Source organism: Conger conger, chromosome 1 (assembly GCF_963514075.1).
Source record: "Conger conger chromosome 1, fConCon1.1, whole genome shotgun sequence".
NCBI lineage: Eukaryota > Metazoa > Chordata > Actinopteri > Anguilliformes > Congridae > Conger > Conger conger.
In genome coordinates this window covers 63,102,847-63,116,755 of record NC_083760.1, presented here as the reverse complement: position 1 = coordinate 63,116,755, position 13,909 = coordinate 63,102,847, and the positions used below count along the sequence as shown (strand labels likewise).

The window sequence follows — 13,909 nt, the reverse complement described above, 5'->3', positions numbered from 1 at the left end:
AGCACTGACGGTTGCAGACAGAGAATCAAAAGAAAATACAACCTAGCGGAAAAATACTAGGCACGAAAAATAAAACCCTTGAGATGCAGCTCAGGAAGAAAAAACAAACCAAAATACATTACTGGGGACAACGTCCCTCTACCACCGGCTTACACGAGCCTAAAATAAAAAGAAAGACACAAAGACCCTTTAGGAAGGCTTCCGTGTACAACCCTTAATACTTCCTTACCTGTTTTGTTTTGTTTAGTAAAGTCAGACACACCAGCACAGTACCTGACTCGTAACTGACAGAGTCTACCTTGTGCTTATACTGGCTTTGCGCAAGAGTGAACAGTTGGACACAAAAGTGTTGAAAGACTGTCAGTACTGGCCTTAAATACTCTTCCGTGGGAGAATTCCCCTGGCGCTAATGAAGCCCAGGTGAAAACAATGAGCCCCAGCCCTCTGATGGTCACACTGGGTCATTACCTCCCACCATGACAGGACCCCCCTACTAAGGAGCAGCCCCAGGCGCTCCTTCCGCCTCCCGCCTGCGAAACTCACGAATAAGCTCTGGGTCCAAAATGTCCCTCAAAGGGACCCAACAGCGGTCTTCAGGACCAAACCCCTCCCAGTCTATGAGAAATTGTTTACCCCTGCCCACGCGACGCTCCACCACAATGTGACGCATCGTATAGACTGGACCCCCGTCAATTAGCCGTGGAGGTGGTGGAGAAACCTCCGCAGGGGCCAACTCACTTGTCAACACCGGTTTAAGGCGGGAGACGTGGAATGTGGGGTGGATTCTCGTAGAACGGGAGGCGCACTGTAACGGGGTTGATCTTTTTGATAATTTTGAATGTCCCTACATATCGAGGCGCGAGCTTACGTGACTCGACCCGTAAAGGCAAATCACGCGTGGACAACCACACCCGTTGTCCCACCCTATAGCAGGGCGCCGACCAGCGACGCCTGTCGGACAACCTCTTTTGGTTGGCAGTAGCCCTTAAGAGAGCAGCCCGCACCTTGCTCCAAGTGGCCCGGCACCACCGAACAAAGACCTCCGCAGAGGGCACTTCACCCCCTCTCTCCAATTCCTGGAACAGTGGTGGAGGATACTCAAACTGCACCTTGAAAGGCGAGAGACCTGTGGAAACATTCTGTAGTGAATTATGGGCTTACTCCCCCCTCATGAATTGGCGGCTCCATGAAGTGGGGTTGTCGATTGCCAGGCACCGGAGCGTGATTTCGAGTGTTTGATTGGTGTGTTCCATCTGCCCTGGTCTGGTTTCAGGGTGGAAGCCAGATGAAAGGCTCACCGAAGCAGCCAACAGAGAACAGAACGCCCGCCAGAACCAAGAAGCGAACTGGGGTCCGCAATCCGACACCACGTCCTGAGGCAGATCGTGTAATCTAAACACGTGGTCGACCACCAACCGTGCAGTCTCCACTGCCGATGTTAGTTTCGGCAGTGCCATGAAATGAGCCGCCTAGGAACAGGTAACGGCCGCAGCTGCCCTGATGGTGGACGGTGGGAGCCCTTGCTGCACGCGCATACCGGACACGCGGCCACAAACTCACGGACATCCTTTTCCATCCCGGGCCACCAGAACCGTCGGGACAACAAATATTTCGTATGGAGAACCCCACCAGCCGTGAGGCGGGTCCCCACTGTAACACTTGGGACCGGACCCCAGCGGGCTCAAAGAGCCAGTTAGGCGGACCGCCTCCTGGATCTGGCTTTCGGCGTAATGCTCTTCGCACTGCCGATTCCACCTCCCAAATAATCAGCACCACAATTTTAACCCCTGTGAGAATTGGTTCAGGATTGCGTTCCCTGTCCGTCTTGTCGAACCCTAGAGAGGGCGTCTGGTTTAGTGTTTTTGGACCCGGGGCGGTATGTCACCTTAAATGAAAAACAGTGCCCAGCGGGCCTGACGCAGGTTGCGTGTTTTAGCAGTTTGAATGTATTCTAGGTTCTTATGATCCGTCCATTTTTTACATTTACATTTTAGTCATTTGGCAGACGCTTTTAATCCAAAGCGACTTACAAGTGCATAGGTTCTACCATAAGTCAAAGCATCACATCCAGAAACTAGCAAAATACACATGAAATGCTGTTCTAAACATAGCTGTCATCAGAAGTGCATTTTTTTATTTTTTTTTTGGGGGGGGGGGAAACTACAAAGTCCTCAACAGTCAATGAGAGGTCGATTGACGGAGAGGACTTAGCAGGGATGTAGAGAAGCTCAGTTTTGGCAAGGCTGAGCTTCAGGTGATGGGAAGTCATCCACGCAGAGATATCAGCCAAGCAGGCAGAGATCCATGTGGTGATTTGGGTGTCGGGGGGGAAGGAAATGAAGAGTTGGGTGTCATCAGCGTAGGAATGATAAGAAAAGCCATGGGAAGAGATAACAGAACCAAGAGACATTGTTTATAGCGAGAAGAGGAGAGGCCCAAGAACCGAGCCCTGCGGGACTCCAGTTCGTAGGGGGTGAGGGTCGGAAACTGAGCCCCTCCAAGTCACCTGGTAGGAGCGACCAGAGAGGTAGGAGGAAAATCAAGCGAGTGCAGAACCTGTGACACCCATCCCAGACAGCGATGAGAGCAGAATCTCATGGTTGACTGTATCGAAGGCGGCCGACAGGTCGAGGAAGATGAGGACAGAGGAGAGGGATTTTGCTTTAGCAGAGTGGAGTGCCTCAGTGACCGCGAGCAGGGCGGTTTCAGTGGAGTGGCCACTCTTGAAGCCAGACTGGTTGGGGTCATGGAGATTGTTGTGGAGAAGATAAGTGGACAGTTGGGAGCAGACCGCCCGTTCCAGAGTTTTAGCGAGAAAGGGAAGAAGAGAGACAGGCCGGTAGTTGTTCAGGGCAGAGGGGTCAAGAGTAGGTTTTTTGAGCAGGGGAGTGACTCTGGCTCTCTTCAGGGAAGAGGGCATGGTGCCGGAAGAGAGGGAGGTGTTGATTAGAGAGGAGAGAAAAGGGAGAATGTCATCAGATATAGATTGTAGGAGGGGAGAGGGGATGGGGTCAAGAGGACAGGTGGTTGGGCGGTGGGAAGTAAGGAGTTTCAGTGTGTCGGTGTCAGAGAGGGGAGAAAAGGAGGTTAGGGAGTTGGGGAGGGTAGGAGGGTCAGCAGGGGTGGAGGGTTGGGAGAAGGAATTGCGAATAGCATCAACCTTCTTTTCAAAGAAGGAGACAAAGTCATCCACACTGTGAACGGATGCTCCGCCCCCTCCAGCCAGTGCCACCATTCCTCTAAGGCTAGTTTGACAGCAAGCAATTCCCTATCCCCCACGTCGTAATTTCTCTCAGCCTGTGACAGCGACCGAGAGAAAAACGCACAGGGATGCACCTTTTGATCTTGGGGAGACTGTTGAGATAGAATGGCCCCTACCCCGAGCTCGGAGGCATCAACCTCTACAATAAATGGCAGGGATGGGTTCGGAGTTATCAGGATGGGTTCTGAACAGAACCTTCTCTTCAACTCGACGAACGCCGCCTCCGCACGCGGTGTCCACACAGAACGCGCCGGGGCATTCTTTCTCGTGAGCGCCGTGATAGGTGCGACTACCGTGCTAAAATTACAAATAAAACGTCGATAAAAATTGGCGAACCCTAGGAATCTCTGCACCTGCTTGATAGATTCCGGGGTGGGCCAATTCTTTACGGCGATTTTTGCCGGATCCATCTCCGTTTTCCCTGGTGATACGATAAACCCGAGGAAGGATACTGAGTTTGCATGAAATACACACTTCTCCGCCTTAACAAAAAGGCGAGCCTCTAAAAGACCCGTTAGCACCAGTTTCACATGACGAATGTGCTCAGAGATGGTAGCGGAGAAGATCAGAATATCGTCCAGATAAATGAACACAAACTTCTCCAGCATCTCTCTGAGCACATCGTTGATGAGTGCCTGGAATACAGCGGGGGCGTTGGTAAGGCCGAACGGCATAACTAGATATTCATAATGGCCAGAATGCGTATTGAAAGCTGTTTTCCTCTCGTCGCCTTCTCGTATGCGTAGGAGGTTGTACGCATTACAGAGGTCTAATTTAGTGAACACTGATGCCATCTGCAAACGCTGAAACGCAGAGTTCATCAGCGGCAGGGATATCTATTTTTCACCGTAATAGCGTTCAGCCCCCGTTATCAATGCATGGCCTTAAGCTACCGTCTTTCTTTTTAACAAAGAAAAAACCCGCTCCCGCCGGTGATGACGACGGCCTGATGAACCCATTAGCTAAGGCGTCACAAATGTATTCTTTCATGGCCCTGCTCTCAGGGACCGACAAAGAATAAAGTGCACCCCGGGGCGGAACTGTACCGGGATGTAAGTCGATCGCACAATCGTACGACCGATGTAGAGGTAGCGTGGTCGCACGTTGTTTACTGAATACTTCGGCCAACCCGCAATATACCCTCGGGACATTGGTTGGCAGCGGGAACCCCATAGCCCCTACCATCCGGTCCTCACCCCCACTGACTGCGGTTTGAAACAGGCTCTCGGTGTCCCAGTCAGTGCCATCACTGCCCTCACCCTCGTCAATAAGACGATTCCAATCATAAACTGAGTCCCACTCCAGACTCCCCTCCTGCTCCTGCCCCTCCGGCATCCTGACAGTAGGACTAAGGGGCTCCCTAGCCTCCTCCTCATCCAATTCGGACCCTATGTCAGTGTCTATGGGAGGGACCGAAGAAGTATACATATGATTGGAGTGAGCAGCGCATTGCGGACCCCACCGGGACACGGGATTGCTCCGGTTACCCCAGTTAATTTGCGGTTGATGCTTAACTAACCAGACATGGCCTAAAACTATCGGATACGCCGGGGATTCCACCAAATAAAAATATATACGCTCCCGGTGGCCCCCAAACGGGATCCGCATAACCACCCACTCTGTCTTGTGACAAACCACCCCGGACCCCAATGGGCGGCCGTCCAGCGCCGTAATGGATTGGGGCTGCGGCATCGACCAAACCAGTAGGTTTTTTTGTTTAGCCCACTGGCGGTCAATAAAGTTATCCACCACCGTCAACGATGTGCTCAAAGTTATCCAGCGTCCGCCCTCACTACGACCCCCTTCCACGTCAGTTCAACCGAAATCACTGTGCAAAAGCTAATACCTTCAATATGTCCCACTAGTGACTTTCGCTCCACTAGTGGGACTGTTCTTTTGCTTTAAGGTCGGGGCAGTTTCTTATCATATGCAAGAAACACAGCCCTTCTCTCCAAGGTCGCCTCTTAGGACGCGCCAGAGTTGTACTGTCTAACAGCATCCGCTCCCCCATTTTGTGTGCCCCCTGTCTCCCCTCCGCCTCTATACCCCTGCTTAGAGAAGGCGGAACCGGCCAATTAAACATCCTGCTGCCTATCTAACCTGGCTCGGATCTCGTCCTGGCGCTGGAACACTAATGTCTGCTGCTCGGCGGTAGCAGCCTGCTGTGCATGCAATTCCTGCAGCGCCTGCTCCTACCTACCTAGAGCAGCCTGCTGGGCGGCTATCACCGCTTCAAGAGGGGAATCTCCCACCTCCATTCCCGCACTAGTCACTGGTCTCTCCATGATGGCTTTTGTGTTCTGTGAGGTCGGGGCTGGGCGGAGAGCCAGAAGTGACTAAGGGTAAAACCCTTCTAAGCGAACGTGTTCGCCACAAACTTCCGGGAGATGAAGGACAGGGATACACAGAAACGGAAAATAAAACCTTCTCCCGAAACAGGGGGAGGAACAGAAACTAACCCAAAGGTGATTTTGAATGAAAACAGAAATAAAGCCCAAACGGCTGTTGAACATAAAACAGCCCTTAGAAATAAGGCGAAACACCAAACCAAACTTAGTGCTTAAAAGGTGAGCACTGACAGTTGCAGACAGAGAATCAAAAGAAAATACAACCTAGCAAAAAAACACTAGGCACGAAAAATAAAACCCTTGAGACGCAGCTCAGGAAGAAAAAACAAACCAAAATACATTACCGGGGACAACGTCCCTCTACCACCGGCTCACACGAGCCCAAAATAAAAAGAAAGACACAAAGACCCTTTAGGAAGGCTTCCGTGTACAACCCTTAATACTGAATGCCTTCCTTACCTGTTTTGTTTTGTTTAGTAAAGTCACACACACCAGCACAGTACCTGACTTGTAACTGACAGAGTCTACCTTGTGCTTATACCGGCTTTGCGCAAGAGTGAACAGTTGAACACAAAAGCGTTGACAGACTGTCAGTACCAGCCTTAAACACTCTTCCCTGGGAGAATTCCCCTGGCGCTAATGAAGCCCAGGTGAAAACAATGAGCCCCAGACCTATGGTGGTCACACTGGGTCATTACCTCCCACCATGACATATACAGTATGAGGGACATTCAATTAAAAGAAAATAAAATGTATATTTTGAACATATTTTCACTGCAACATGTTTTCATCATCCAAGACATGTGTATGATCTTTTTTCTTGATTCTTGGGAGGTTAAGTGTACAAACAAATATGATTCATGACACTTGGTTGTCCAGGGAATTAGCTCCTCCGTGTGTCTGGCTAATTAGTGCATATTGGCTCGGGTGATCTTGGCCAATTAGTCTGTCAGGAGAGCAGTAGGCAAGAACGTAACCAGGGGCATGTTCATTCTGAAAATGTTTTGTAACATTTTGTTATGTTTCGTTACAGATTCTGTGTTGAACGATATGTTTTCTCCCAAGGGTGTGCAACGTTTTGGAACAGGCTTTGTGGTATGTTTGCTCCTGTTTAGTGGGTGTGTCGGGGGTGTAGCCCAAATCAATAATGGCGTAGGCCTATGCTTTAAAGGCTGGAGAATGTCTTCTCTGATGTCATAGGAGCAAACCGTTCTATGTCAGTCAGTCCGCCCATGGTTTGCAACAGGATGTTCAAGGCGCCACCGTTTCTGTTTAGATAAATGTTTGTTGGGGCTGAAAGTGGCCCTAGGGCTTGTCCCTCCCCTCTCTGGCGCTGATGAACATGGTGCTTGTCCCTCCCCTCTCTGGCGCTGATGAACATGGTGCTTGTACCTCCCCTCTCTGGCCCTGATGAACATGGTGCTCATCCCTCCCCTCTCTAGCCCTGATGAACATGGTGCTTGTACCTCCCCTCTCTGGCGCCGATGAACATGGTGCTCGTCCCTCCCCTCTCTGGCGCTGATGAACATGGTGCTTGTCCCTCCCCTCTCTGGCGCTGATGAACATGGTGCTTGTCCCTCCCCTCTCTGGCATTGCAGAACATAGTGGCGGTGGGGGCGGGCTTCTGTGACGGTCTGCGGACAACACCAAGGCGGCACCAAGGCCCCCCCCCCCCGCCTCCTGTGGTCATCCGATAATGATGCAAAAATATACGTCATGTGGGAAATCGTTTTACAAACCGCTCTGAAAAAGACCCTAAAAGACAGATCTTTACTAAAAGCTTTACCCAGATCAGGATGGAACACCAATCAAAAGCTCCAGGATGATATAAAAAGCTCCAAAACATGAAAGATATGTGCATGGGCCTTTAAACAATCAAGGGTTCATAGCTCTTTGATGCTTAATTATCTGCAGACAGCACCAACCTAAGAACTATTTTCCACTATTAACACTGTGTGGCAAATGAGATGTCCTGGATTTTACTTCTGTTGGATGATTAAATGAATGTGTGTTGATGGCAAAGTGCATCCCTTGCCCTCAAAAGCCTTACATTACGCCTCTCAGTCTCCGCAGGGCAAATGGCCTCATAATTGGGTCATTGCACAGCCTAGTAACATCCAAAACAGTGGTGAGGTAAAGTAATGAGGACACAGGTATTTTGTGTCAGAGATTTTTCCTTTTCCAAATGGTACAGTTCTAGCATCATGTGTCCTCTCTCCTACAAATCATTCATTATACTACTGAAAACATGGAAAAGCTTATAAGGATGTAGTGTTCATCAAGGGTTATGAGAAAAGTGGGTAGATTTGGAGTGTGTGCACTATGGTGTCACTTTAATGCCAAACATCTGTAGTAAAGAGTGTGCAAGAAATTAATTTGAGAGCAGAATTCTCCTTGCTCTTCTTGCCCTCAAAGTTGGCTTTGTGCACTCAGATTTGCTCAGTTTAATTTGCTTAAAATGCAGTGCGAGTAAAATTAAAAGTACTGTAATAATAGTTGCAGCTATATTTGGGATAAGGTGTATACAGTAATTTGGGTTCATTTGTTGCCCTTTCAAGGTTTTATAACATAGTCTCTGAATGTTACAGTTTGTGTTTTTAAAACATTACATTTTTAAAATCTAATTTTTATATTTTGTTTATACTAAAGTCCTTTGTTAGACAAAGCACATACTTTATTTTTGCTTTTTCTGTGTTCAGGGTGTGGGACCTGTGTATTGTTTCCAGCATATCAAGGGGAACGAATTGAACCTGAAGGTTAATCAGTGAAAGATGTAATAAAATCTCACATTTCTCCTTCAGATGGGCAAGGCTTTTATTATTTCACTGCCGAGCTGCTGCTAAGTGATTATCTGTAACATTGTCTGCAAAGTTTACTCCTTTGAAGTGTTAGAATTGTTTCAATGCATACATTTTCTGATCGGTTGATTTTTAATACCTCATGGACCCAACACACGCACTTCAATGATGACATGATGATTAGGGCAATTATTTGGAAGTCATTGCTGGTCAATCAACAGAGTAATTGTAATTAATGTACTTAATTTATGATGTTTTAAAAATATATATTTGGTAGGTCTATACTATTTTTACAGTGATGGAAAGCTCACTGATGAGATTAAAATAATGAGGGATACTATGAGCACAATGTGTTGTCCTTAACTAGACATGAAGGTGTGATAGAAAATGTACATATTGTGAGTTTTCGAAGCGTATGCAGAAAAATACACTTATATTAAGCCCAATATTACTATAGCTCTAACCTGACTGACTTGTAACCTGACTTAATGAATAATATAACCTGCATTTTAGAAAACAATGTATAATGTATAGTGGGTATACAATATGTCCTTGTAGACATACTTAAAATGAATGATTACAGGATGAATTAATTACTCTGGGTTATATGATAGCGCACCTGCTGGTTTCCACAAGGGGGCAACTGTCACAAGCTTTGCAGTGCATGGCCAGATCAGAGACAATGGATTTGCATGAGAATGGCATGCGGGGGAAGTCTAGTATAAAAGCCAAGGGGGTCTCTTTAAAGTCGACACTCATGTTCATTGCCGGGGACGCTACATCGCCCCTGTGTCCTGCTGACTGTGGTGATCTCACCTTCTCCCTCCTCCTCTTCCTCCTCCTCACCCTCCTCTCCTCATCATCTTCCTCCTGGCATGGACAAACACACCTTCCTGTACTTCGCCTATGGGAGCAATCTGCTGAAGGAGAGACTGCAGCTTAAGAACCCCTCTGCCACAGTGCACTGCGTGGCCAGGCTGAAGGTATGGGCTTTGGAAGCTGGGGAGACACATAAAGAGCACTCTTTTTGTTTTCCTGAATGGACACATTCAGGACAGATTTTCCTGAATGAAATCTTGCAGTATTGAAACTTAAGGAACTGTTACCTCGGTCTTTCCAATTAGCTGGGTCAGAGCACAATACAAGAAACATGCTTGGGAAAGTATTTAGTTGGATATTGGATGTTTTCCACCATCCACAATGAAGCTGGCTGTCCAAATCAACTGTGATAACTAATCATTATTAGTTAGTTGTTAAAAAGAAACATATTTAAATCCTGTCCTGTTACTGAGGTTAATTCAGATGTTTTAGGGCCAGTTTTAGAGACGCAAATTATTTCTGGTCCTAGACTAAATTCAGTTTTGAATAGAGATTCTCCATACAAAAATCAGTTTAATCCAGGACTAAGCTTATTCTGCGTTTGTGAAAACAGCTCGTAATCTTTTAGATTTCTATTTCTGCTGTCATGGTTCCAAACATGGAACATGAGCATGTTGGTGTCAACCTCATCACACATTCTCTCTAGAGTCTGATGGCAGTGAGCTTTCTGTATTGGGTTTTGAGTGAGGGTGAATATTCATTCTCTTATCCACATCTTTTTAGGACTACAAGCTTGTCTTTGGGAACCACCAAGGCTTGCCTAGTGCCCGTTGGCACGGGGGTGTGGCCACAATTGAGCACAGTCCTGGGGACGAGGTGTGGGGAGTGGTGTGGAGGATGAACGTGGCGGATCTTGAATCCCTGGACAGGCAAGAGTGCTTTTCTACATAAATATAATGTCCATGAGCATTTCTCTACAGCTCACCACACTATCTCAGGTTACAACAGAAGGGTGGGGACTGGCGAAGCTGTGCCTTGCATTGCTATGGTAGACAATGTTAACGTTATTACTGACATTTTAACTGGTTTTGTTCAAAATGAGAAAGCAATTTTCTTCACCTTTTACTGTACAGTGGACACAGTGTGGAAAACTGATGCTGTCTTGTCCTCACCCAGCAGACAGGAAAGTGTGAAACTGGGAGCCTACAGCCCTGCGGAGGTATCTGTCTCCACCAGGGGCCCAGAGCTGAGCTGTCGAACATACATCATGAACAGTTGTGTGTACGCACCTCCATCTCCACAGTATCTGAAGGTAAAGAAATCTTTCTTCCATTTCTTTCCCCATCGCTTCTTCTCTCTCACACACAAATTTGTTTTCACCACCAAATACTGCAATGTGTAATACAGAATACTGGTTCAGTATCCATGTACTGATTATGGATACCATGGCTTTGAAAGGATCAGAGCATCAGAAATTACAAATACAAATTCACCCATCTAAAGGGTTGATTCTTAAGTGTCCATGTATTGTACATTGTTAAAATGCAATGAAATTAAAAATTGTCTTAAGTGAGATATTTAAGAATCTGAAATTTATTTAAGTCTCAGCCCTTATCACATCCAGAAGATGGTCTGGAATAGAAAATGTTCATAAGTTTTCTGGCATGTTTTTTTACACGAAGGTGAGACAGAAAAGGTCAATATCACTACAAATCACTGTTAGGGTGTTAGTGCCCTACACTAACACCCTAACCACTGAGCCATCATTAAATTATTTTCCTGAATTGCTTTGGGTCACACACTTACATTAAAGGGCAAAGAACAATGTTGGGTTGGTGTTCTGGCTTTTGCTCCCATTCTGAGCGTCCTTTGTTTTCCAAAGACAATGGAGTACCACTGTAGCTTGGTCAGGGGCTTTGGGGACTATTGAAAACACACTCCCCTCTAGCCCCCACCCCCTGCCCTGAAAAATTCTGGAATATGCATTTTATTTTCATATTCTAGGTATAATAGGTAGCCACAACATCTTTTGGTAGAACTGGATAATCAACTTGTTACGTGTGCTTACGAGAGCTTTGTTTTATTACGTTCAAGCCAGTTGAGTCATGCATTTGAAAAAACATACATTGTTTCACTGGTGTGTGCAGCTATAATATGTGTGTAGTACAACTGGCAAAGGAAACACTGCATCATTCCCAAGAGTTCCCTTGTTTCTGTGAATATTTGGCCAAACATGGTGGTTAGTTTCACTTGTTCTTCTAAACACTCAGACATGGTGTATTTTGCAACTGCAATGCAAAAAAAGAGTCAGAGTCATCAGGTGTAATATGTCTGTGCAGTCCTAAGTATTTTGACAGTGGAGTGATTTCTGTTATTTTGGCTCTGTATTCAAGCACATTCGATCACCCAATTTTGTTAACACAAGTTTGAAAATGACATACCCAACATCAAATTGTTACTATATTGTTACTATATATTTGACTACAGGCATAATTTGCTGTTTGGGGTTTGTTTTTCCAAGAGTCAGGTTTACTCTAAAACAAAGTCACAGAAGCTCAAACACAGTGGAAATGGAAGCTTTATTTCTCACCAAAGAAATATTGTTTTGAGTGGATACAGATTATTGTGGCTGTGCCTGGTGCACTTTGAAAAACAATAGTTTTTTTCTAAGCTATGTTGAGGCAGTTTTCTAAAAAGAACATTTAAAAAATAAGTACAATAATCACAATAATGACATATTGTATAATATATTGATTGAGGTCCATTGATTGAAGTTTTTATTTCAACACATTTTCACATGCTATTTATTATTAAAAAGTGGGCTTGCTCATTTTTTATAAGCATACTGAATAATAATAAAATATTTTTAGAATGTATTTAGATGCTCACCGACATAAAATTGGGTCATGTCTCTGAAAATGCCCTCTATTTTGGAGTCAAAGGTGTTTTAACTGTCTTCCACAGAAATCGTCCATTTAGACCTCGGCATCGCAAAATGTATTTTTGCTAGCCATACAAAACATAGATAATAGCACTCCTATGTACAAATATATTTGTAGAAGTATGCAATGGCAAAACGGACAACAATTATAATTCCTCTGCAGAAATTCTAAGTAAACAATGGACATTCTATCAATGTTTCTCCGAGTTAGCATGTTTTTAGAATGAGAAACTGTTATGCATTTGGTTCGCTGGACCCTTGCTGTAAAAAGAACACTGACGCTACCTCTTGATTTGTGTGGTCTGTGGATTTCCAAAATGATTTTAATCCATGAGGTCTCCCCATGCTTGTTTTTCCAACATAAGGAACAGCTGTCGTTAAAGCAATGGCTTACAATAGGTTATACAGATAGAACCGTGATTTTTAACACTTTCAAATGGTTACAATTGTGATTACACCGTAAGAAAATGATCGAATTAAAAGAAAAACCCACACCAGCTCTGGGTGAGATTAAGGGGTTCATTCAAGGGTATTTACAGCCAGTCGGGTGATCCGTGTAGGATTACATCCCTTTTTATACATAGTCATGTAATTTCACAGTTGCCTTCTCAGCTGTTTCTGATTAGTCAGGTGTATTCAATCACTTCCTTAGTGCAGGTATAATAAAACTTTGATTGCCTTTGGAGTTTGTTATTGGTGTTTGTCAAAATTAGTACCAGAGTTGTGCCAATGACAGTGAAGGAAGTAAATGCACTTTGTACAACCTAACTCCTTCCCCATGCATGTCATTTAGCAAAGGTACACTGTTGTTAGCGATTGCCCATGTTTTGTACCTGTCACAGGTGATAGTGATGGGAGCAGAACAGAATGGGTTACCAATGGATTACCAGGAAAAACTGAAGGCCATTGAGACCAACAAGTATGAAGGACCCCTGTCTGTAATGGAGGAGCTGGACCGCGCCCTGAGGACATCAGAGATCAGTCCTACACAATTTCTGCCAAGTTAGGCTAAATCAGGATAATTACCATCTATCAGCCCCGAGGTGTGCTGAGGATATTATGAGGATATTACATGAGCGGTTTTGTGTAATGTTCTTATTTTAACTCCAGGGGTCCATTCCAGATAGCAGACTCAATAAGTCTTAAATATAAATCTGTCGTGCTTGAGCTAGATGCGGCATGAAAATTGGGTGGTCTGATACCAAAGGTGCTATGTTCTAAGTAGTTTAACACATCTATGTGTAAATACCAGGAAATAAAAGCTGAAATTCTGAACTCTTGTCTCGTGTTCATCTATTTATCTCAACCCCAAATGTATTAATTAATTCATTCATTCATTCATTCATTATCCTAACCCACTTATCCTGAACAGGGTCACTGGAGCCTATCCCAGCATACATTGGGCAAAAGGCAGGAATACACCCTGGACAGGTCGCCAGTCCATCGCAGGGCACACACACCATTCACTCACACACTCATACACTCATACCCTCATACCTATGGGAATTTAGACTCTCCAATCAGCCTAACCTGCATGTCTTTGGACTGTGGGAGGAAACCGGAGTACCCGGAGGAAACCCACTCAAATACGGGGAGAACATGCAAACGCAGAGAGGCCCCGGCTGACAGGGATTCGAACCCAGGACCTCCCTACTGTGAGGCGACAGTGCTACCCACTGCACCATCTGTGCCGTCTCAAATGTATTCAATGTATTGCAAAAACAAAAGAATTGCCCTTGCT

The 13,909-nt window shown here is 45.6% G+C and overlaps 1 protein-coding gene across 1 annotated transcript; it reads left to right on the top strand.

Annotated features, from left to right (window-relative positions):
- Positions 1-9,283: 9,283 nt before the first annotated feature.
- Positions 9,284-13,412, top strand: ggctb (gamma-glutamylcyclotransferase b). Its single transcript, XM_061242714.1, has 4 exons — positions 9,284-9,391; positions 10,011-10,156; positions 10,407-10,539; positions 13,011-13,412. Exons 1-4 carry the CDS (start codon positions 9,284-9,286, stop codon positions 13,173-13,175), a joined length of 552 nt encoding a protein of 183 aa, XP_061098698.1. The 3' UTR covers positions 13,176-13,412.
- Positions 13,413-13,909: the final 497 nt, after the last annotated feature.